Source organism: Artemia franciscana, chromosome 13 (genome assembly GCF_032884065.1).
Source record: "Artemia franciscana chromosome 13, ASM3288406v1, whole genome shotgun sequence".
Lineage (NCBI taxonomy): Eukaryota > Metazoa > Arthropoda > Branchiopoda > Anostraca > Artemiidae > Artemia > Artemia franciscana.
The window spans coordinates 32,137,475-32,163,225 of NC_088875.1; the positions used below are offsets into that span (position 1 = coordinate 32,137,475).

At 35.0% G+C, this 25,751-nt stretch overlaps 1 protein-coding gene across 2 annotated transcripts in view; it reads left to right on the forward strand.

Annotated features, from left to right (window-relative positions):
* Positions 1–25,751, forward strand: part of LOC136034805 (TIMELESS-interacting protein-like) — a 92,611-nt gene that overhangs the window by 53,627 nt on the left and 13,233 nt on the right. Inside the window, exon 6 of one of the 2 annotated variants that reach the window (XM_065716222.1) lies at positions 14,080–14,146. In XM_065716222.1, coding sequence (XP_065572294.1) covers positions 14,080–14,146 — 67 coding nt within the window. Of the gene's footprint in view, positions 1–10,994; positions 11,647–14,079; positions 14,147–25,751 lie in introns of those variants that run through there. The other variant, XM_065716221.1, reaches the window with a different exon arrangement.

The following is a 25,751-nucleotide window of genomic DNA, read 5'->3' on the forward strand; positions in this document are numbered from 1 at the left end:
TGAAAGCTTTACGAATCTCTTTAAATCCTATAATATTGCCTTTAGATAAGAGCCAAAAGGGTTCAATGTCATAATTTTTGTTTGTTTATTATTTCCCAGAGGCACTTACTATGGAGGGGTTGGTCGTATACATGGTCGTATTTCCAGCTTCAAAACTTTGCTAGATCCCAATTTATAAGGTTTTAAAGATATACAAGTATGTTTCTTAAATTTTGAAAAAAAACAGCAATTGGTTGCAAAAATAAAAAAAAAAATTATTTACCATCCTTTAATATAGACTTTTCCTTGCGACAGTAGGGAGCGAACCAGAGTGTCAAAATTTGATTCGTTTCTTATGTTCATTATTATCAAGACTGATTCTTTCAGTTTAGGCTACTTATTAAGTTTTTGGCTATGTCTTATCTTATGGAGAAAATCAAAAATGTTTGGCAGCAATTTTAAAATTTCCAAAGAAAAAATCAGTCAATTCATGCGCGAGTACGGTCCTGAAAATACCTCATGGTTATTGCTTACGAAGTTTAGAAATTTGTTGCAAAAATAAAAAAAAATTATTGACCATTCTTCAATTGAAACCTTTCCTTGCGACAGTAGGGAGCGAACCAGAGCTTTCTAAGTTGAGAGCCCCAGTTACATCCACTAGGCTGTTGCAAGGTAAATTTCTGTAGGATTTATTGATACAGTGACGTGTGTAATAAATCATAACAGCTAATGTCAGTGGAAGTAACAATCCATTGAAAGTGGCATATTTTACAATCAAGATTATAAGTTTATCCTCAGGTGTTTACCAAATTAAACAACGTTGTAGCATAGAATTGATTAAATTAAATTAAATTAACATACTATACTGTATTATTATTATGGCTTATTCGATTGTCATTTAAAAGTTCTAGGGCAATTGTTAAACGTCAAAATTGATAGGAGGGCAACAAGCCCTCCTATCAGCTTCCATGGGAGCGTCAAGCTTCCACAATAGGATTCCACCACCAGATTCACCATAAGACCATTTCAGATCGCATCACATCATAAGATCTAAACAGGGATCTTAATGATGTCATTAAGACCCCTTGACTTTTAGGAAGTGTTTCCCCCTTATTTGAAAATCAGGGAAATTTTGTCAGGCACGCAGCTCTTGATAGATAAAATTAAGCTTAATGAATCTTATATGTTTGTAATCAGCATAATAAGTCGATTCTTTGATATATCTTTTGATATCAAAATTCTGTTTTTTTTTTCACTTACAATTAAGCCGTGTCGCTCTTACTTACAGTTCGTTACCAGGAACCTTTTGATAGCATGATTATGGTAAGATCGAGGCAAATAAAGTAGGTATTTATGTCCCGAAAGTATATCACTCGCATTGATTTCAGTTGTTTCTTCATCTGATTAGCTTTATTTCATGGGTCCCAGTCCCCCTTGGAGCCCCTTCCCAATCTCCCTCCCTGATAGCCACCTTACGTGATAAGTTGATATGCTGGGACACTTAATTATCTTGTCATTAAAAATTTGGCAATTATATTGCCCGGGCGCTCCATACCAGTAATAACAATTGTTACTGTTCGATAAAAGAATAACTTGGCCAATCTAGAGTTAAATCTTTCTAACTCGTAACTACTTAAAAATTGTATTCAATGTTTAGAGAAAGGCACGCACAGAGGACTTTCACTCAGAGGAGGGGCAAAATCACGAAAAATACCAAAAATGGTTATTATGCAACAAATATAGGAAAACAGAAGGAACTTGTATGTCAGTATTACAGGTGGGGTAGGTCTGAAGTCAATTTGTTTTCTTCTGAATTTGAAAAACACTAAATTACCCTAGAAAAAGAACGAATTCAGGAGTTTTGGCTCGGGGGGGAGGAGGAGGTACAATTTTTTTTTCAAAACGCACCAAAACTTTCCTTATATGCATTGTATTTTTCCGGGTAAGGCAAAAAAAATAAGGGATGGGGTGTCAAACTCGGTAACCCCACCCCCCTGGATACAGCCTTGCCTAGGAATACTGTTGGACTATACGTTAAGGAAGATCAAACCACTTAGAAAATAAAAGTTGAAACTCTCTTCGGACAGTATATTGAAAAACAATAAAGGTTGAAAATCACAAAGAAAATTTTATCGTAAAAAAAAATCATCGGGAATAATATTGTATTTTCAGGGCTTTAAATCTTTATTCGAGAAAGCTAAAACGACTATTCAGTAGGAAATAGCAACAATTCACTAAAAAAGTAATGTATTCAGTTTTTGGATCACTTTTGTTAGCATGTCAAAAAAACATTTTAAAAAATGTCTTAGATGCTTCCACCTGAGGGGAAAACTACAAGATAAGGACATTAATGAAGTCACTACCACTAGAAGCATATTAATAGCCAAGTATAATTTGGTTGCATCTATAGACATGATGTATATAAATAGTTATATATTGTTTATATTAAAAATTGTTAGTCTAGGCATACTCTTGAGACAAAGTTAATTTAAACTTAGTCTAGAGTTCGGGTTAAATCGAGAAAAATTCTAACTCGTGGCGGCGCTTTTGGCTAGGAGGTTCATAATAAGGATTATGTGTGGACAGATTTTAGATGATCTTGAAAGGATTTACAAATGTTAACCTCTTATCATAAGTAACATGAACAATATTTACTGAAAATCATATAGTCTATTCCTAAGGGAAGAGGGGGTGTCGATATTTTGTTGTAAGATTTAAAGAGGTGTAAATCTAAGAGTAGGTGAAATCAATTGCTTTGGAGCCACATGTCTCACCGGTGGGGCATGACAATATTTTGTTGGATCAGAGGTAGGACGTGCACCCCTCGGCTGACTATACATTAGAGCCTCAAATTAAAAAAGAAAATTCATGTCAATGACGTCACATCTAAATGTGCTGAAAGATACTTGCATTTCATAGATACATCATAGCAGGCCAAAAGCGATGACGTTGCGCGTTGCATAAAAGGTGTTCTATTATGACAATATTTTTCATTAGTAGCCTATAAGATATACCTAAAGTACGACCCAAAAGAGTTACCAAGTCAATGACCTTTTCGCTTTCTTCAGGTGAATACACGTGAATTTTTGAATAACAAAATTGAATTACACGAGGAGGCATCATAATTTTATAAACCCATTATTTAGATGTTTAAACATCTCTTATGTTTTAAAATTATTTCAGCATTGCAGGATTGATGCTGCTGCAAGTAAAATAACAAAAAAAAATATGTATGAACTGCAATCGGACAGAAGCATCTTTGCTACAATTTTGGTTACTTTTTATTATTTTGTTTTTCTAAGTTCTTTAATATGTCTTGGTTGAACTGGTTTAGAAAATTTAAAATTTAACTCATCCCCTAATGTGTTGTTTCTTGACGTACATAAGCATGCATGCGCCTTCAGAATCCCTCCACTCAAAATCTCGAATTTTCTGTCATTTACTCCCAAATTCTCTTAAATGTCTTGTAGCACTTCCCTGAAATCGAACCTCTCGAATAAAAGATTCATGCGTGTATCAGCACAGTCTCAACTTGAAACATTGGTTATTTATTTTGGTGGCAATGCCCCATGACCTGCAATCAGCCTAACTTATATGGCTCTTTAATGATGTTTTTGCGCTAAATATACCTCAATAATTACAATATCAGTTAGATTAATTATATTAAATTTATTGTTATTTTTTAATATTTAAACTAATTAATGTTAGTATGACCCAAAATAGCACATTTATATCAAAGCTCGTTCAATCGATGATAATCTAAATGTATGCTACTCGCTCCCTTGATCTCCTTCTCTCTGTCACTGTTATCCCTACCCTCATTTTCTCCCTTTTTGGCATGATAACAAACGGATGATTTTCTGCCTATTAAGACGATGACCTGTAATGTGATGCTTATTGACGCCTATGAAAATATCTATTTACGTTTGATGACTCGGATTTGAATTTTTGCTGAATACATTTTGTCATTTATATGAATATTCGTTCTTTACTTGACAACAAAATAGTCATTTAGCTTGTACAATTTCTATTTTCTTCAGAACTTCAGTAAATTTTTAGAAAAAAGAAGGTCAGAACATATTTTTTGGACAAAGCCATTACGTAAGAGCTTTTTTGTATCATAAACATGCAACTTGCATTTAAGTGATTAAAGTCATTGATGAGCATGAACCACCACTTCTTCGACGTATGTGCTGAATGATTGTACTCTAAAAACTACCGTCTGGAAACATAGTATCATTGTTTTAAACTCCTTCGTTAGAACTTCCTGGATCCCCAATGACCTTGAGTCTCTCTAGACCGAATTATGTGCTTTAGCTCAGTTCAAGTAATAGATGGTGTGTTATGGGGTGGCTACCAGGAAGTGACGGATGGGATTGCCTCCTCGGAAAAAAGAAATCTAGTTTTAGGCAGTATATGGGCACCAAAACTCGAAAATGGAGGGGCCAGGGATATTTGTATCTGTTTTAATGAAAATTTAAGATAAAATCACTTTCAAAATCGAAGGAAAAGTGTTGTTTTCAGTTCTTCAAAATAAAGATACAAAAAAAATGTATCGTTAAAAATTCTAGGCGTGGATTGCCCCTCTTCCCTATTGGCGTCCCTGATGCAACAAAAGGAACATATAGAAAATGTGCCTTTCATTTTTGGAGCTTTTATTTATTTTCACTTTTTGAAGATCTTGCAGGTGTAAAGTTAAAATTAATGTGTGAATAAAAAATATAATAATTTTTACCAATTCGAAAATAAAAACCCTTTCACACAATTCTATCTATCAAAACTTCAAATATCACCTGAAAACACTGACAGTTTATCTGTAGCTGTGGCCTGCCTGTGGCTTTAGAGACAAATTTAGAGAGCCATGTTTGATTTAAATAATGTTCAAGTGCTGGTAATGGGCTTTATATCCTCGCTGCTTGTGGAAGTTTTGGAAATCTTTTTGCCCTTTTTCTGCTGAACAGTAATTACGAGACAAATTTAGAGAACCATGTTTGACTCAAATAATGTTCAAGTGCTGCTAATGGGCTTTATATCCTCGCTGCTTGTGGACGTTTTCGAAATCTTTTTGCTCTTTTTCTGCTGAACAGTAATTACGAGACCAATTTAGAAAGCCATGTTTGACTCAAATAATGTTCAAGTGCTGCTAATGGGCTTTATATCCTCGCTGCTTGTGGACGTTTTCGAAATCTTTTTGCCCTTTTTCTGCTGAACAGTAATTACGAGACCAATTTAGAAAGCCATGTTTGACTCAAATAATGTTCAAGTGCTGCTAATGGGCTTTATATCCTCGCTGCTTGTGGACGTTTTCGAAATCTTTTTGCCCTTTTTCTGCTGAACAGTAATTACGAGACCAATTTAGAAAGCCATGTTTGACTCAAATAATGTTCAAGTGCTGCTAATGGGTTTTATATCCTCGCTGCTTGTGGACGTTTTCGAAATCTTTTTGCCCTTTTTCTGCTGAACAGTAATTACGAGACCAATTTAGAAAGCCATGTTTGACTCAAATAATGTTCAAGTGCTGCTAATGGGCTTTATATCCTCGCTGCTTGTGGACGTTTTCGAAATCTTTTTGCCCTTTTTCTGCTGAGCAGTAATTACGAGACAAACTTAGAGAGCCATGTCGGACTCAAATAATCTTCAAGTGCTGCTGATAGCCTTTATATCCTCGCTGCCTGTGGACTTCTGGAATTACCTTTCAAATATAGTCAAATTCTGTTTATGGACTTTTGGAAGCACCTTTGCCCATGTTTAACTATTTATTAATAGAAAAAATAACATACTTGAGTGCAGGAGCGGATACAGAATTAAGTATCTATCGATCAAAATTGGGTCTTTAATTGGTATTTTCACCCCTCCAATCCTTAATTAGTGCCAATTTTGCATAGTTGGGAGGGGTACCTAGCCCTAAAACCCCCTCTTGGATCCGTCCTTGCTTGAACAAACAGAACTAGTACAAATTGTATAATTTTGATCAAAAAATATAAATTAGATTTATTACTATAAAAAATTTCGATTTTCAGACAAAAATTTCAAGTAACAAAACTCTAGTACATTCTACAGGGCAGTAATAATTTCTCAGCAAATAAAAAAAAAACAGTTAGTTGGGTTTGATAAGAAAGTTATTTGCACACTTAGCAACCGTTATTTGGTCGTTCATGCTCACTAAAAAATTGTTTATTTTCTTTTTTTGCCCCTAAATTCCAGATGACTGTTTCCAGCTGTGGTCGTACCCTGGAATGGGGTTGCTGGGTTTGAACCCCCGTCCCCAATATTTTCGTCCAACTTGTAAAACTCAACAAAAATGCATTTAAACAAATTTTAATACACTGTTTAAGGCTTTTTTGCACCTGCCCCATGAAAAAAAAAAATCCTGGATAAACTTTGGGAAATGATAAATAAAAAAAGCAAGTTTTTTTTTTAACGGAAAGTAAGGAGCGACATTGAAACTTAAAACGAACAGAAATTACTTCGTATATGAAAGGAGATGCTTCCTCATCAACGCCCCGCTCTTTACGCTAAAGTTTGACTCTTTCTCTTAACTCTACTTTTTAAAACAGTTAAAAACTAGAAAAAAGGCAACTAGAACTTTTAATTTTTTTACGAATGTTTTTATTAGTAAAAGATGCACGTAACTTACAAATTAGCTTACGTAGCGAACTTCTGTACTCTCACGTTTTTATTACGTATACGAAGAGGTTCACCCCCTCGTCAGAACCTCGCTTTATACTAAAGCTTAAATTTTGTTCCAATTTCTTAAGAATGACCCCTGAATCACAAAAGCCGTAGAATAAATAGTTGACACTACTAAAAATACTTTAGCTTTAAGAAGAGCGACGTATTAGGAGGATGTGCGCCCATCATATGCGTAATAATTTCTGTTCGTTTTAAATTTTAATGCTTCTCCTTACTTTCAATGGAAAAAAACTTTTTCATATTTATTTTTTCATTGTATTTGTTTAAATAATGCTAGATAATCCTGCGCTCCCTTCATGAAAATTTTCTTCCCCCATGACAAATTCCTCCAAGGAAAGTTCCCCCAACATATCCTCCTCTTGTCAACTCCTCCCCCAACCCTACAAATCCCCCTGAAAACGTCTGTACACTTCCAAATAACCATTACTATATGTAAGCACTGGTCAAAGTTTGTAAATTGTGGCCCCTTCCACGGGGACTTTGGGGGAGTAAGTCGTCCTCAAAGACATAGTTATAAGGTTTTTTGACTACGCTGAATAAAATGGCTATCTCAGAATTTTGATCTGGTGACTTTGGGAGAATAATTAGCATGGGAGGGGGCCTAGGTGCCCTCCAATTTTTTTGTTTTTCAAAAAGGGCACTAGAACTTTTCATTTCCGTTAGAATGAGCCCTCTTGCAAGATTCTAGGACCACTGGGTCGATACGATCACCCCTGGGAAAAAAACAAACAAACAAATAAACATGCATCCGTGATCTGCCTTCTGGCAAAAAATACAAAATTCCACATTTTTGTAGTTAGGAGCTTGAAACTTCTACAATAGGGTTCTCTGATCCGCTGAATCTGATGGTATGATTTTCGTTAAGATTATATGACTTTTAGGGGTTGTTTTCCCCTATTTTCTGAAATAAAGCAAATTTTCTCAGGCTCGTAACTTTTGATGGGTATGACTAAACTTGATTAAACTTATATATTTAAAATCAGCATTAAAATGTGATTCTTTTGATGTAGCTATTGATATCAAAATTCCATTTTTAGAGTTTTGGTTACTATTGAGCCGGGTCGCTCCTTACTACTGTCCACGAACTGTTTGAAATTTATTTTGGTGTTTTAGTAAAACAATTTGTATCATCGATGTGATTTTTAGAGTAAATCTGTTTTCTTTTATTCGTTTATATTATATTTCATTGATGACGGCTATTGAATATATAGCAAAAATATTCGAATAGATTGTATTACCTTGTTATTCACTGTCATCACAAATTTCCTCATTATCTTCTCTTTTTCTTTATGATGAAAAGGTAATGTGGTCTTTGCCATAATTAACGTTCATACAGCTTATTCAAAGCTTGGAGCTTTTCTACTCTTACTACTACTAATAATAACTCATCGCGGTACTGAACTGCCAAAATACCACATAGCTGTGGAGGCTGCCTCCTAGTGGAGCTCCTACCCTATTTAAATATTTTGCTATTCCTTCTTCCAACATATTCGAGTATATCTTGTTTTTCGTTTAGCCCAGGCTAGATTGCCTGTTCTTACCTTTTCATTATTATAGGGTTTTGTTGTTATTGGTAAATCCTTTAAACAGCTTACCACCATCTGGTGGTATAGGCTTTCTAGTTTTTGCTTACTTTGATCCATTCAGACATTGAAATTATCAATACATAAGTCGATAAAACTAGATGATGAAATTTTTCTGTATGAAATGTATAAAGAAAACAAAACCAAAGGGTACTTGCAGACTTTATTTCCAAGTTTATATAGTTGCACATTAAAAAAAGGGTTGCTTCAATTGTAGACTTGATGATTTATGAAAGTCTATCCCCTTCTCCTTTCTTTCACTAAATACCACCTGTAGTAGACTAGACTCAGGCAGCTAGATAAAAAATTAGCCAACCCATTCTAGTTAACCTTCTTTAGATTTTGTGAGTGTATGCTATATATTTTTTATTGTTTAGAATATTATTTGATGCTGCTGTTATATTTTTGGTAGATATTATCATAGTTTATATTGTCCATTATATTTTCATTTTTCTTGCATTATACTGTATAATATTATACGATTTCATTGAATTTTGTATCTAGAGATGCAGACTTTATTGTTAAATTATAGATTATGGCTCTGAGTGCTATGACTTTTAGATTATAGACTGTGACTCTAAAAAGTCTGGAAATGCAATGCCGATCCGTTTAATTTTAGAAGATTCTAATCTTTTAGCCTCCTAAAATTAAAAACAGGAATTTGACTTTAGTTCTTAAAATGTGTTAAGCAGAAATATTTTGCTATTACTAATTTTAGTCTACTTATCATAGATTATGAAGAAAAGTTGAAATAAGTTGCCTCATCATTTGGTAAAATAGCAAAAGGACTAAAGATTGTTTAAAGTAAAACAGTTCAAAATAGGGATGAAACCTTTTTATTGACAGTGAACAGATACAAAAATTAACTGGATATTTCGAACACATATACAGTGTTCATCATCAGCAGTAAAACGTCTTTACTGCTGAGTTTTACTACTGATGATGAACACTGTATATGTGTTCGAAATATCCTATTAATTTTTGTATCTGTTCACTGTCAATAAAAAGGTTTCATCCCTATTTCGAACTGTTTTACTTTCGTCATGGAAAGGCAGTGTGGTCTTCGAAGTTATCTAAGATTGTTTAGAATTTTATCTTGATCATAAGTAAACAAATATACTTATTGGAATATGATGCTTTTCCATAGTTCGAACTAAAGATGCCTCTTGTTGCACAGTGCACCTATTAAAGCCCAACCTCTTAAAGTAACCCTCCTTACAGACTCGGGCATCGTCCTCAAGAAACATTTATAAAGAAGGTGACATCCATATAAAGGAATGAAAAGGTCAACATTTGCTTTTGTATTGATAATTATGAATTACTAGCTGTTGGGGTGGCGCTTCGCGCCAACGATATTCTTAAATACCTGTGTCCTGGTCGTCATTTATATTCCCTGTGTCCCGGTTGTCATTTGTGTCCCGGTATCCCAGTCTGTAATTTCTCTTTGAGTGTCCCGGTCGTTATTTATATTCCCTCTGTCCCGGTCTGTAATTTCTCTTTGAGTGTTTTTTCTTTTTAGTATTTTTTAGTTTTTTACATTTTGTCTTTTTTCAGTTTTCTTTTTCTTCTTTATTTTTCAGCTTCACTATGAAATACATATCGCCGAACCTTTGTTTTTTTGACTAAAATCTGGTAGGCATTGATGACCTTATCCAAGTCAAAATCCCAAACCCAATCATCATCGCTATCATTTTCAGTTTTGATATGTTTTGACTCTCGCTGTCCAGGTGGATCTTCATCTAAATGCGTGGTTTTGCGTTCTTTAGCCTCAAGCCTGTTTCCTTGCTGTTCTTTTGATTCCTCGGCACGCTTTCTTTTCTGACTTTCTCTATCAGCAGCAAGTTTTTTGGCATAGACTCTTTGAGCATTTTCATCGGCTTTTGCCATTGTAAGTTCATCAGTCATTGTAAACTTAAACATTAATAGATTTCTACGTGAACATATATGTCTTAAATATCTTTAATGACGTCACCGTCATAGCAAAAATGACGACAACTAACTTCATGACGTCAGTCGACACAGAAACATGACGTCACCTGACACACAGACAGACAACTTATTTTTATATATATAGATTGGACACTATCAATTTGTCCCCCTTTTCATTATGCAGATAAATCACTTTTATATCTTGCTGCTGATGTCAAGCTCTCTTTGTTCTCTTGTTTTGATTCTAACTTAAATATATACGATACGTTTTGCTGGGGATAGCCCTCTCACCAGAACAGTTGTTGAAATTCTTGCAGTTTTTAATGTTTTCCTATATTTTCCGTGTGATTCGTCTTCTTTTTTTAGGGGAGGGGGGATGGAAATGTTTTGTCCATCTTCACTCTCTCAAAATGACCCTTTGCTGCGTGTAAGCCTGTTCTTCTGTCACCCAGCTTCTTAAAAATAATTTTTTATTCAAAGATTATTGTAATTAACCTCTTTCTCTTTGTTTCGGCGTCTCCCTTTCAAGCTTATTTGAAATTTTTTTAAATCTGTGTTAAAATTTGAACTCGACGACAATTTGCTAATTTACTGTTTTAAGCTGTTGTGACACGAAAGCTGAGTTTGATATCTCTGTAATTTGTAATACCTTTTTTCAAATAAAGCATTATTTTATCTTCTATTTTACTAAGAGACATCGCAAAAGCTAATCTTATCTTTTATTTTACTGAGAGACGTCGCAAAATTTGATTTTCAGCCAAAATTTTGTTTTTATACAGGACTTTATTATTAATATTTTAACTTTTTCAGGTAATGACGGAAGAGCTGCGAAGAAAAATAGAAGAAAATAGAAGAAAAGCTGTTGAAAGGCTGAAAGCTAGGCAGGCTACATCCGAGCTCAGTGTAGCAACTAGTGCAGGCTTGGCATCACCCTCTGTTCACATTGAAAAGCCGATTCAAGTCAATGCAAATGATTCAAACAGCCATGCGGCATCTGAAACTGCAAATTCTAGTTTCAATTTTAAGGAGCGAATAGGAGCTGAAGAGTTAGATGAGTCACTTCTGACGGAAATTGTAAATGGAGTTGGACCTAAATCCAAAGCCTATGAAAGGCATGTCGTGGAACCTCTTTTTGAATCCAAACATGACACTCAAAATCAAGAATTTGATGATAAAAAACTTGCAGCAGCAAAAGAATCAGTTCCATTGTATTTCGTAGTAGATGATAATAGTGAAGGCAGTTCGAAATTGCAACTGAATAATAGCCATATAGACGATCCTTTGGCTGATTTGGATAGTGAGGACGATACTAGAGTTTCTGCTCCTAAAAAGCGTAGAGTAGCAATTATTGAAAGCGATAGTGACTGACCTTTTTACATATTATTTCAAAACTAGAGTGTGGAACAAACTGCAAATTTGCTTTTTATTGATTTTTGTCTTAAATAAATAGTATATGCTAAAAGGTTTAGACTCATATAGTTTTTCTCATGGTCCTAACTACAGTCAAATAAAGGCTTCAAAATTCATGCATTTTGTACTTTGAATTATGGTGTAGTTTTGACTCAAAACGAAGGCAATGACTGATGCTTAACTACTTCATTGCTACGATGGCTAAGAATATGTCCTTGCTAGTTTGACGTATTTTATGTGTGCTTTTTTTTATTAGGAGATGGTTGTCCAAATCAGACATTACATGATATATATATATATATATATATATATATATATATATATATATATATATATATATATATATATATATATATATATATATATATATATATATATATATATATATATATAGATGCATATATATAAGTATATATATATATATATACATCTATATTTACATATATATATATATAAATATAGATGTATATATATATATATATATATATATATATATATATATATATATATATATATATATATATATATATATATATATATATATATATATATATATATATATATATTGTCAGGTCTCTTGTAATGTCTGATTTTGACAACCACATACTAATAAAAAAGAAAGCACATACATAGGTCGTGATAAATCCAACAACACGAAAAAAAGAATAAAACCACGAAATGATCTATTTTATCCGGAATAAATGAGCTGTAGCTTGTTTTTTAGACATTTTCACAGTGTCTTCAGTGCTAGGGAATTGACATGAGTGTTAGCATTGCACTACATTTGATTTTTGCACGGTATCAATTCTCACTGTCAGTTCAAAACTATTGCAGGGAATTTTTGTGCTGAAGATCAAAGGAACTGTCTCATATAGTTTTTCAAAAATGAGTTGGAAAGAGAGAAAGATTGTGGTAACGGGTTTTGCCCAAGATGTATGTTCCGCATAGGCGAGAGGAATGATTGGGTATAGTTTAGATGTAAAATGTCTCTTGCTCTATATCCCTATACCAAATTTTGTTGATACACTCTTGTTTTACTGGTTTCCTAATTTATGTCTGCTGGGTGTCATGAAGGACACCCACTTGAGTATCAGACAAACGTCCTTTCCTTTTCTATATAAGTTTGCTTTTTCCTTTTTCTGTTATTCCTTAAAATCCCTTGATTGTATCAAAATTCTTGTTCTTTTCATTCTGCTTTAACTACCACTGTCACTTTGGGTGATTCTGACTTCGAACTTTCGTCATCCCTAACTTATCTGGGTTTGCCCCTTGGTACTTACCTGAAATGTACGTGTGCAGGGCTACTTGGGCATTTCAGCACGAAGGCTAGAACAGCTTATGGACTACTAGTTAATGCTAAAACATGTTACAGTAAGAATGTTTTGGCTAGGCTCTATAACGCTTACACAATCCCTCATGTCCTAGCCCTAGCTCCTTTGGAAACTATTTACCATGACTGATTTGCGGACAATCCGTAAGCTATATTACAAGTATGCAAAGTATCTTCTAAGTCTTCCTCTTTGGGCTCGTAACCAAAAAGTTATGCAACTATATGGTGTTACTGATCTATTTGTAGCTGTGGACCAACGACGTGCCGATTTTGTTTCATCTCTAGACCGTAGCCACTCACATTATAGTGCGTTTATTTAGTATTGTTTATCATAGCCTGATTCTTTCTTTTTTTTTCTCTTCTCTTTTTTTCCTTTACTCCGTATGGGCACTTTCGTGTCATTTTATGTGGGTCAATAAAATTATTGGTTGATTGATTGATTAATCCTTGATTATCAGATTTTTTCCGTCTGATAATTCTTCAATCGTATCATTGTAAATTATTTTGGCAAAAATAAGTTAGCTGTTTCAGAGCGTACTATTGAAGTGGGTGAATTTGGTGATAAAGGTCTTGGTCGTTTCATCAGTCCCTTATTACCCGAGCCCTCTTCGCCCTGCGAAGGCGTTCAATTATCTCCGTGTATGTTTTTAGCGTTTTTTAGTTAGTCTTGTATCTGCTGCTAAGAATAATATATGTGAGTTTTTTTTTATCTTTATTAAAGTTGTCTTTCCTTTACCTGAGTTAGGCTAGGAGATTTGCCAGAATTTATTCTTTCACCCTGAGTTTGTGGTCCTTCAGGTGCGATCGTAGAGACAGGGAGTACCAGAGCACTGGATTTTTAACGCCCTGATATGAAACCGCGAAGAAGTAAGCTAGAGGTGCTAGCCTGCAACAGTAGACTATATGCTAGTTCTCTTGTTTGTGTAATTAAGTATGGGCCACCTTCTTCGGTACCCTAACACTCATTACAGTAATAATGTCCCCAAAAAAATACTATTCCCTTGAAAAGTTTCCGTCAATCATTTCTCCGCTCCAGTAAAATACTGTAATTATGCTACTTATGAAAAATTGTGTTTTACGAACATTATCCGTAACATAATTTTACTTCAGTTAAGAACTAAATTATAAAAATGGTAATATTTATTTTTCTTTCAGTACTTATGCCTTGTGGGTCTCAATCAGCTAGGATCAGTTTTCTTTTACATAGGGCTTGCTGATAGCAGTAAGTAGTTTTCCTTTTTTCTTTTTTCCTTACAATTTATGATATTAACTATGGATCTAAGATATCAGTCATTTACTTACATTAAACATATTAATGAGTGTATATGTGAACAAAAGAAACTTAAAACCTTAGTAAAGAACATTCTAGTAATTATGCAGCCATTTATCGCACCTATCTAAACCATGTCTTATTCAAATTAAATATTTTTTCTAGTGAAACTAAGGAATAACATTAAAACTTAAACGAACATAAATTATTCCATATATGAGTGGGACTTCCCCCTCCTAGACCCCTAGCTCTTTGCACAAAAGATCTATCTTTGTCGAAATTCTTTAAGAACAACTGCTTTAATATAAAACTTTAGTGTAAAGTAGGATAGTTCTCCTCAAATCGGGAATGATTTCAGTTCATTTTTAGGTTTTAATGTCGTTCATTATTTTTAATTGAAAAAAAAAGACATTTTGTATTTAATTTCTTATCTTTTTTCAAATCACGCTCAGACCTATGCAAGATTTGATCGAGGCTACTAGCCTCACAAATAGAGTGGATTTTCTCAGGTTCGTAATTTTTGTTTGGGGGCTTTAAACTTAAAGAACTTTATATTTTTGGAAAAAAAAACCTGAAAATAGGATTTTTTTAATGTCTATATTTCTTTCAAAACTTTATTTTAAAGTTATAGTTACAATAAGTACGAGTCGTGCCTCACTTGCAGTTCGTTGCCACATAACTGTTTAAAAATATAAAAAAAATATATATATGTAAAAATATATATGTATAAAAAATAAACCCAAGCTCAGTGTCTCTATTTGAGCGTCAATGAAAAAAGTTTCTGGTTACACTTACAACCCCCCCCCGCTCTTGAGAAATCGCTGACAACATTAAAGATGCCCCTCCCCTTTCCTCCTATGTCCTGGCAAGCATATGAATGTAACATTTATGTTATAAAGAAAACATTTTTCTGCAATAAGAATGAAGTTATCGCATCACCTATATTCAGGCTATTGCTACAAAAGGAGATAAGAGATTAATTTGTAGCTCAAACACAGGTTTAAATAAATCATCAATGGTTTAAAGAAATTCAAAGAGATCGAGAATGCTTTTGTTAAAACCATCAAACATATTGGACGAATAGCAACGAATGTTTCGGGAGGACACATTCCATTCTTTAGCGCTAGCAGAAAAATTGTGATCATCCCTCATATAAAGCCTTGATAGCTTGTCCATCCGGGAGATAAATCCTGCATCACTTTTATATTCACAAAACGACACGCGCCCCCAACCCCTCAAATCCAAAAGAGCTTACGCACAATAATCACCGATTCAAATTGGGTAAATTGTGACTTAGCTTACCCAGGTAATTAGTTGCGTTCGCTTTCTTGGCTATTAAAAAAAAAATTGACTTTCCACTTCGTTCGGTTTTGATCAGTTTGATTTTATATGAATTGTCTAAGCCACATTTTTTTGGCATTTTCTTCTAATATCTCTGGTAGCGATGATGAAGGGAGGTAGGTGGTTGTCATTTTTGTTTCTAATTTTTTTTTTGTTATGACAGGCCAATTAGGTTATCAAATCATTTTATAACTCCTACGCACCACCCTCCATACCCTCTTCAATATTTTCCAAAACGCTCACGGAAAGTTAGAAAATTTGGATAGAAGAAAACACCACTTTGCCTCAGCACTGTGTTGTGGCTACTTAAGAAGGACACTCGAACTTTTAATTTCCTTTCAAATAAGCCATCTCCTGATTTTCTAGAGCTCTTGGTTTAATACTATAACATTTGGGGAAAAAACAGACAAATAAAAATACATCTGTGATCTCCCTTCTTGAAAAAAGAAAAATGCAAAATCATATTATATCTATATGAGAGTTTGAAACCTCTACAAAAAGGTTCTCTGACATACTGAATTTGATCGTGTAGTGTTCTTTAAGATCATTTACCTTTGGAGTCTTTTCTGCCTTTTTTAAAAATCTGGTGATTTTTTCAGGCTCATATTTTTTATGGTTAATTTTAAATTTGATCTATTTTATAAATTTGGAATCACAGGCACTGTAGTAGCACTGTCGCAGGCAGTGCTCTGGTGCTGCTTAAGTAAAGAGGGATATGGGCGTATTTTTTTTGCCAAGGCACTTCGTACAGAAGGAATTGTCTTAGAAACTTCAGGAGAAGTTCATACGCCTGAAACTTGAAAGGGACTTTCAGTTGAAAGGAACTTTGAGTCCAAAGTGGCCCACCTCCCACGCCCATTAATTCCCAAAACATATTCAATCAAAATTTGAGGTAACTATTTTGTTGAATAAAGTTGAAAGATTCAGAAACTGTGTTTCTGAGGATTAACCCCCCCCCCCTATAGCCCTTGGAGTAAGGGTTGTAAATTATGCAGTTCGTCCATTGTTTACGTATAGTATTTGTTATTGGAAAAGAGGAATGTTTGACCTTAGTATTCAAAGAGACCAAGGGCATCAGGTGAAACTTTCAAAAAATGTTAAGGGAAGTGTTGGACTAAATCAAAGCATTTTATGTGCATACAGGTTTCCATAAGGGTGCATCTCAGGAAATACTGAGAGTATTAAGTTTGAACTTTCAGGAAATGGTGAGGGAGATAATGAATTGACCAAAAATGCAATATTTGCACGTGACTACTACTCCTACTCCTACCACTAGTACTACTGCTACTGCAACTACTGCTTCTGTAGCATCTACTACTAAGGCTGAGGGTATGGATGTGATAATTTAATGAAATGTTGAGGATAAAGCTGATCTAAATCAAAACATACTATGTGCATACAGATTGTCAAAAGTTGTATCAGCAATATTTTATGAACAGCTTACTGTATCAAGCTGAACTTTCAGGGCATAATGAGGGGGATGTTCAACTGACCAAAAGGCAATACGTGCATTCTACTTCTAATACAACTCCAACTACCGTTGCTGATACTTCTAATATAATACGACTACTGTTGCTATCCCTACTTCTAGTGCCAATATTCAACCACTACTACTACTACTCTGATACTAGTAGTACAAAGGTTAAGGGTATAAAGGTAAAAATTAAAATGAATAAATATTGTGGGGGAAAATGTGTATACAGGTTGTCCAAAGGGCATATCTGAAGAACAGCTTGGGGTATTAAGTTGGAACTTTTAGTAAATGTTTAGGGACTGAGTATATTGAGGTGAAAACTTGAGAAAATGTTGAGGTGGAAGTTTAACTGGATCAGAACATACTATGTATATGAAGATTGTCAGAAGTGCGTATGTATTAGGAATGGGTTACCACATCAAGCTGAAGCACCCAGGGCATGACGAGGGGGTATGTGTATGTCAGGTTTTCAAAGGAATTACTTAGGATATTAAGATTGAGCTTTCTGGGATTTCTTAGGGGGAAGATCATTAGACCAAAAGGCTAAATATAGACGCTTCTTCAAATACTGCTAACACTACTACTGCTACTCCGACTACTACTTCTATTGGAATAAATACTAAGGCTAATAGTATCAAGATGAAATTTTTTTAGAATATTGAGGGGGAAGAGGGGGGAACTAAGTTAGAACGTACCAGAGACAAACAAGTTATCAAAAGGACATATTGGTAATATTATGGCCAGGATTTATAGCAAGTTGAAACTTTCTGGGTCTGATAAAGGGAATTTTCAAATGACCAAAAGGAAACATTTTACTGATGCTACTTTACTACATCTACTGCTCTTAGTACTACTGCTACTAAGCTTACTAGTACTACTATCGGTAATACTCTTACTACTATTACTGTGATTACTGTTACAGCTAAGGCTAACGTTATAAAGGTGAAAATTTTTGGGAATATTGACTGGAAAGTTGAACTGAATTAAGACATAATGTTTGCATGCAGGTTGTCAAAAGGGCGTATCAGTAATATCTTAGGAACCACTTAGGGTATGAAATTGAAACTTACAGGGCTTATTATAGGGGATTTTTAACTAACCAAAAGGCAATATATGCATGGTACTACTAATAATTCTACTATTGCTGCTAATACGACTATTATTACCACTGCTACCACTAATGTTGCTATCAAAGCTAAAAGGGTAGAGATAAAAATTTTAGAGAGTGCTGAGACAGCGTTGATAATCTAAACACTTTGTTTATGTAGATTGTCGAAAAGGCGTATCAGCTATGCCCCAGAAACTTGTTATAGAAATAAGTTGAATCTGTCAGCAGGTGTTGAGGGGGATTTTATAAAAACAAGAGGGTGCTATGGTTATGCTGCTACTAATGCTACTACTACAACTATTACTACTACTGAAGCTAAGGGCATTAAGATGAAGTTTTCAGGGACTATTTTGGGGACCATTGAAAAAGACTAAGTAAATAAAAAACAAACAGAAATTAATTCAAATTTGTTTCTGCAAAATTAGTTTTTAAAAGAAAAGTAAAGAGCTACATTAAACAATAAATGAGCAAAAATGAAGTAAAAAAAAAAATATAACATAAAACTACCAGAAATCACTATCAATAAATAGATAAATAAAACTCAAAACGAACCAAAATCACAATTAATAATCAAGTCAAACTGAAAGCGAGCAGAACCCCCCCCCCCTCCCATATCTTCTAAAGACCAGCACATAATTTGCGCTTCAAATCTCCGGAGCAGACTTGTTGCTTACTGGTGACTCAATATCATCTTTTTGGCGTTTCCTATTCTTAGCCCAGAGAGATAATCTTTCTTACTTGTAGAATCACCTTATTATTATCCACGAAAGGGATAATCGTGCATTAAATTTGTCGTTTGATTGTATAGCCAGGACCAAGAGTATCAGCCAGCAAAATGTGTACTTTAAAACGTATCCTTTCAAAAAGTTTGTCAGCGCCGCTAGCTGAACACTATTCACTCTGTAAGCAGAAAATACCGAATCTGAGGTGTTGCTTTCGCGAAGTCAGGTGAACAACTAAAATTCGAAATTTAACTCAAACTTTAACCCAAGTTTAACAGAATGATGATTAACTTGTCCTGGCTTCAGATTGTTGCCTTCTTTAAGAATATTTGAATTTAATTTTGGTTTATCCAAGAAAGAGGCTTTATTATTCCCTTGTGACACAGATGCAGGAACAGCCTTAAAAGAATAAAATATTTTAGTCTTTTATTAACCTTAGAAGACTATAATCACTGCGCCTCGATGACTTATCTTGAATCAAGTAATTAAATTTTGTTCCGCCCGAAAATGGAATATCAAAAGTTGGTCTTAGATAGTAAGGGTACCAATCGCAAACCCTCGTACGCGGTCGTTCTTAAATATCCACCTCCAGAACAAAGAGACGCCGTTCCTCGCAAGGAAAAGCTTGATTCTTTTGCCGGATATGACGGAATTATGTCGGTAAAGTCCGATCCGGTAAGGAAAAGATGGGTTGTTGTCACGTGGGATAAAGTTTCCGCCAATTCTCTTGCCGTATCTGCTGTTGCGAGCTATCCAAATATTCTTGCTAAAGTGATCGATAGCAAACCTCCTAAGGGTCCCTTAAGTAATTAAGGGACTTCCCGATAGTGTTTCTAGCAGTATACTCATCTCCGCTATTCCTGGTCTTGTTGAGGCCATCCAGATTGGCTCTTCTCATGCATTCCGTTTAGAGTTCCTTGATTCCGCTGCACTAAAATCTGCTATCGCTACAGGTCTGCGCTTGTGTCACGAGTCTTTTAAAATATCGGAATACAAAGCACTGCCCAGACGGTGTCTTAGATGCCAAAGTATCCATCATTCGTTAGCTCATTGCCCTTGTGCCCGAAATGACATCAAGTGATCTAAATGTTCTGGATGCCATTCCAATACTGAAGACAATCCTTGCTTAGAGGCTCCGAAATATGCCAACTGCGGTGAAGCTCATGTTTCCTATAGTATTAATTGCCCAGTGATCAAAGGCGCTCTGAATTCTGCTCCAAAATGAACCAAGCCTCTATTTTAAGTTTTTCTTCTCTCAATATTAACGGCACAAAAGATAAAGACTTGTTAATTAATGAATTACTAGTCATGACATAGTGTTCTTGCAAGAACATCTTTTGACCAAATCAAACGTTTCTAGCCTAAAGCGATATTCTGTCCACCATTTTTTTCGCAAGAGGCGAAGAAAACTAGAGGCCGCCCTTCCGGTGGTCTAGCAATTTTCTTCCGTTCCTCATCAAAGCCCTCTGTGATTCATTGTGATGATAACATCTTAGCGATTCAATGTGACAGCACCGCCTTTATAAACGTTTACTTACCTTGTGATCGACGTTCTATAGCATCGTTCACATCTTTGGCTAAATGTCGGTCCAGTTTAAAGTATCTACTCGAAAGTCTACGTTTGAAAGACCTAAATTAGGTTATAGCTGGTGACCTTAACTGTGACATTCTTGGTACCTCCGATTGGTCAATCCTCTTGCTAGAATCACTTCCTAGCAGATATCAGGTCGCAGATAAGAGCCTCCCATTCACGTATATTCATAACAGAGGCTGTTCAAAATCGAACCTGGATCATGTGATCACTTCCAGTTCCAACTAATTATCATCGATTGTCAGGGTGGACGAAGAGAAGATTGATGACGCTCACCTTATTCTTAGCTGTAATTTGTCCTGTGAGCTATCTGGCAAAACACTTTCGGCTCAGCCGAAGAGGCATACGAAGTTGAACTAGGATCGTGCTAATGTCTCCCTATACCTTGCTACGCAAACTGCTTTACTGTCAACCATAAAAGTGCCATATCACCTGCTGCAAACTTCAGTTTCCTCGCCTTCAAGTGGAGTTGACCTAAATTGCTATTATTATCAAATTGTTTATTGCCTTAAATCAGCTTACAAAGCTGCAGTGCCTGTGGATAAAGTTCGGATTGGTATAAGAAAGCCTAATTGGAACGTTGATCCTGAAGTAAAACGTGCTAAGCAAAAAGCCAAATTTTGGCTCCGTATGTGGATATCATGTGACCGACCATCGTCCGGAGCTGTTTTCTCTGTGAAACAAAAGTGTAAACTTGAATATAAGGCCAGTTTGAAGAGAGCAAGCTTGAATGCATGGCAAGGCCCCACGGATAAGGCCTCCTGGAATAAGATTATTAATAGTGAGAAATGTTCCCCATCTTCCCTATCTTGTCTCCAGCTAGCTAATTTTGTTGATCATTATAAGTGTGTTTTCAGTGTATTTAATAATTTTCTTCAGACTTTTTATTATAAGTTGCTTAAATCGCTTTTACCATACCGTCTCCTGAAGGCTTAGGTCCAGCCTGTAGCAATATCTGAAATTCGCCGGGCTTTAAGAAAAATTAAGCGTTCAAATAGCCTTGATGATGACGCCCTTTCTTACCGATTTTTGCTTATGATTATCCTGCTCTACTTAACCATCCACAAATATTTTTCCAGTCTTGCTTAGCACAGTCGCTTGTTTCTGATAGTTTCCTTTATGGCCGTGTAACGTCTATTCCAAAGCGAGGCAAGGACCCCACGTCATGTGTAAATTATCGTCCCATTACAGTATCGTGTTTTTTAAAGAAGTTGCTTGAACATTTATTACTACTAGAAATTGACTCGAATTGTGATTTTACGGCTTTTCAGTTTGGTTTTCAGAAAAGTTTTGGTTGCCCCCATGCACATCATGTTTTAAGCCGACTCATGAAAGATGCCGTAAAAACTAAAATGTCTTTGTACTGTGTTACTGTTGACATTTCTGGGGCTTTCGACAATATTATGCACTTTCAGGCTCTATTTTCCCTTGCGTCTTCAGGTGTTAATCCTTTTGTACTGTTTGTTGTCTTCTTGGTATTAAAGTCTAAAATTCAAGTTACCTGGAATGGCCAAATATCTGACCTGGTAAAAATTAAAAAGGGAGTTCGGCAAGGTGTCGTGTTGTCTCCTAGTCTATTTAAATGTGTGCTTGCATCGTGCCTGCGTCCCCTTAAAAGTTCTGTTTTTTACGGTAATATTGGTTTGTCTTCCCAATTTTAAGATGTTTAAAAAAGTGGATTGCTTTTCAATTTCACTATTTTAACCAATGAAGTATCTAAGATTGGACTGGCAGTTAATGCGTCTAAATGCTAGTTTATTTGTTTTAATAGCCCTTATGCGGTCGCTCCATTTGTTGCTGGGACTGCAGTTCTGCCGTGTTCTTCTTTAGTTAGTTGGCTTGTTCTGTGTTTCGACCCAACACTTTCCACTACCTGTTCAACCCTAGTGAATCAAGCCGTACAAAACCTACGCTTCGCTTACGGAAAAATATGCCCAAACAAAAGCCGTTACAACCGCAATGGTTTGTGCGTGATCTATACCGCTTATTGCGCCCCTGTGCTTTTGTTTTTATCAGGCATGACTCATCTGTTTCGTAAGAAAGATCGCCATACTCTACCTGCGGCTTATTTCAGATATTGTAAATTCCTCCTCCGGCTTCCTAGATGGCACCGAAATAAAAAAAAATAATTGCTCGATTTGGTTTAACAGATGTGCCTTCTCGGATTCGGTCATCCAGTGATGATTTATGTAAAAAGACTATCAATTTTATTCACATTTACGACCCTCTGCAGTCTTTTTTCCATATTGATACTGGCTGATTAATCCATGTTATCTTTTGTTAGTTTGAATTTTTTTTTTTTCGCTTTTTATCGTTTTTGTTTTTGTTTATTTATAATACTCCGTACTTTGTGTTTTCTATACTTTTACGCGTGATAAAGCTCATTCATTCATTCATAGCATTTGGTAGTCTGATTTTTTGATGAAAACTAAATAAAAAAAAAACTAATTTTTTTAGCTGAAAGTAAGGAGCGACACTAAAACTTAAAACGAACAGTAATTATTCTGTATATGAAATGGGTTGTCCCCTCCGCAATCCCTCGCTCTTTACGCTAAAGCTTTTAATTGTTTTAAAAATTAGTTTTTTTTATTTAATTTCTGAACGTTTTTGAATTAATGCATGTTTGGTTTTGGCTCTCCGAACATAAATTATTAAAATGAAATTTGTATATTAATTCTTTTTTTGGCTAATTGGCTTTCTCTTAGTTTTGATCAGGCGATTTTGAGAAATAAGGGGTGAAGAAGGAGGCCTAGTTGCCCTCCAATTTTTCGGTTACTTAAAAAGACAACTAGAACTTTTAATTTTTAACGAACGTTTTTATTAGTAAAAAATATACGTAACTTAAGAATTAACTTACGTAACAAACTTTCATAATCTTATATTTTTATTATGTATACGAGGGGGTTTGTACCCTCGTTAATACCTCGCTCTTTACACTAAATCGTAAGTTTTGTCCCAATTCTTTAAGAATGACCCTTGAATCAGAAAGGCCGTAGAATAAATAGTTGAAATTACTAAAAATACTTTAGTATAAAGAGTGAGGTATTTATCTCCTGTTAAATACCTCGCTCTTTATGCTAAAGTATTTTTACAACCCCTCATGTGCGTAATAATATCTGTTCGTTTTAAGTTTCAATGCTACTCCTTCCTTTCATTTGAAAAAACGTTTTCATGTTTATTTTTCATTGTTTTCTTATAGTAATGCTAGAAAATCCTGAGCCCTTTCCATTGAATTTTTCTTCCCCCATGACAGATTCCTCCAAGGAAAGATCCTACAACATAGCCCCCTCCCCTCAGCCCCACCCTCAAACAAAATAAAATCCCCCTGAAAACATCTGTACACTTTCCAATAACCATTACTATATGTAAACACTGGTTAAAGTTTGTAATTTACAGCCCCTCCCCCAGGGATTATGGGGGAGTATGTCATCCCCAAAGACATAGTTATTGTGGTTTTCGACTATGCTGAACAAAATGGCTATCTAAAAATTTTGATACGTTGACCTTGGGAAAAAAAAGCGTGGGAGGGGGCCTAGATGCCCTCCAATTTTTAGTCACTTAAAAAGGGCACTAGAACTTTTCATTTCCGTTAGAATGAGCCCTCTTGCGACATTCTAGGACCACTTGGTCGATACGATGACCCCTGGGAAAAAGAAAAAAAAACAAACAAAAAACAAACAAACAAATAAACACGCACCCGTGATTTGTCTTCTGGAAAAAGATACAAAATTTTGTAGATTTCCACATTTTTGTAGATAGGAGCTTGAAACTTCTACAGTATGGTTCTCTGATACGCTGAATCTGATGGTGTCATTTTCGTTGATATTCTACGACTTTTAGGGGGTGTTTCCCCCTATTTTCTTAAATAAGGCAAATTTTCTCAGGCTCGTAACTTTTGATGGGTAAGACTAAACTTGATGAAACTTATATATTTAAAATCAGCATTAAAATGCAATTTTTTTGATGTAGCTATTGATATCAAAATTCAATTTTTTAGAGTTTTGGTTACTATTGAGCCGGGTCGCTCCTTACTACAGTTCGTTACCACGAACTGTTTGATATTGTTCTTGGAAGTTTTTTCCATGTTAAAGTTATTAAATCTGCCTTCTGTACTGACTAGTCCAAACTATTTATTAAAGTCGATTATCTGCCAAAATTTTAGAATCAAAAGTAGATCACGATTGTAGTATTATCTGCACAAGTCCAATTCTTACAATTAGACAAAAACTATTGCAGCCTTCAAACTATTGCAGCCTTCAACTATTTTCTCATAAATTAAAATTAAAATCTTCATTTTTCGCTTTAATAAAGTTAGCTAGCCAATCTTGGAAGCGAGGCTAGGAAATTCGTGATATTTAATTTGTATTAACTTTTTATAGAACAAAACTGGGAATTAGGATTAATTCCCAATTGGAAAATTGTCAATTCTGCTTTCCTCTTTTCCCCCTCTTTTGCATTTTGGAAATTAGGTGCATAGTATATACATGCCCACCATTCTGCAATTGTGTCCCGCTATGTTTTATTAATCCTGGCACTTCAGTTAAAATATCAATCAAACAAAATTGGTAATTGAACAGAAGGGAATTTTTGGACTTACAATGTGTGAATTGGAGTTAATGTCTGCCAGGTGTACTCAGGTGGCGATGCTACATAGGTTGAATAAAAAAATTCGAAAAATGTTACAATTAATTGTGTTGATATTGCTGTCTTATGAGGGCAGTCAAGATCAGTCTATATAATCATAATAGTTTTGAGTTAGTTACGTTTGGCTGTAAAAATAATGTTAAATTTGATTAAATTTATTTTGCCAAAAAAAGAACGGATAAATTTTCTGGGCAAAGCTGGATCGCATTATTTTTTTTTCGTCGAAGGATTTGAGCCCCCTCTCTTGTTACTTCTTCGTAATATTTGGCGTCAATTTCGACTAATAATATTGATTCACAAGTGGAATTTTCGCATCTCGAATATGCTTTCATCTGTTTTGGGTTGCTTATAATTCCTTTTTGTGTATGCCTATCATTCTTTTACTATCTCTGCTATTAAAAGTACTGTATTTTCTGTTGTCTGTATGTGTCTTTTTAACTGGAAAATTTCGGTAATATTTTGAAGTTATGCCCTGAAAAATCAAGGGCAGCCATCATACATTTTGAATCTTTGCATCTGATTAATTTTTTCCAAATTACTACTTCTCGGATTTACTTATTTCTAAAATCATTTCTATATCACAAAATCGTTTTTGCAATCATTTACAGTGTTCATTTCTTTATGTCCTATCACCCCACTCCCTTTGGATGAGGTGTGCATGCTCTTTGTTTAATAAA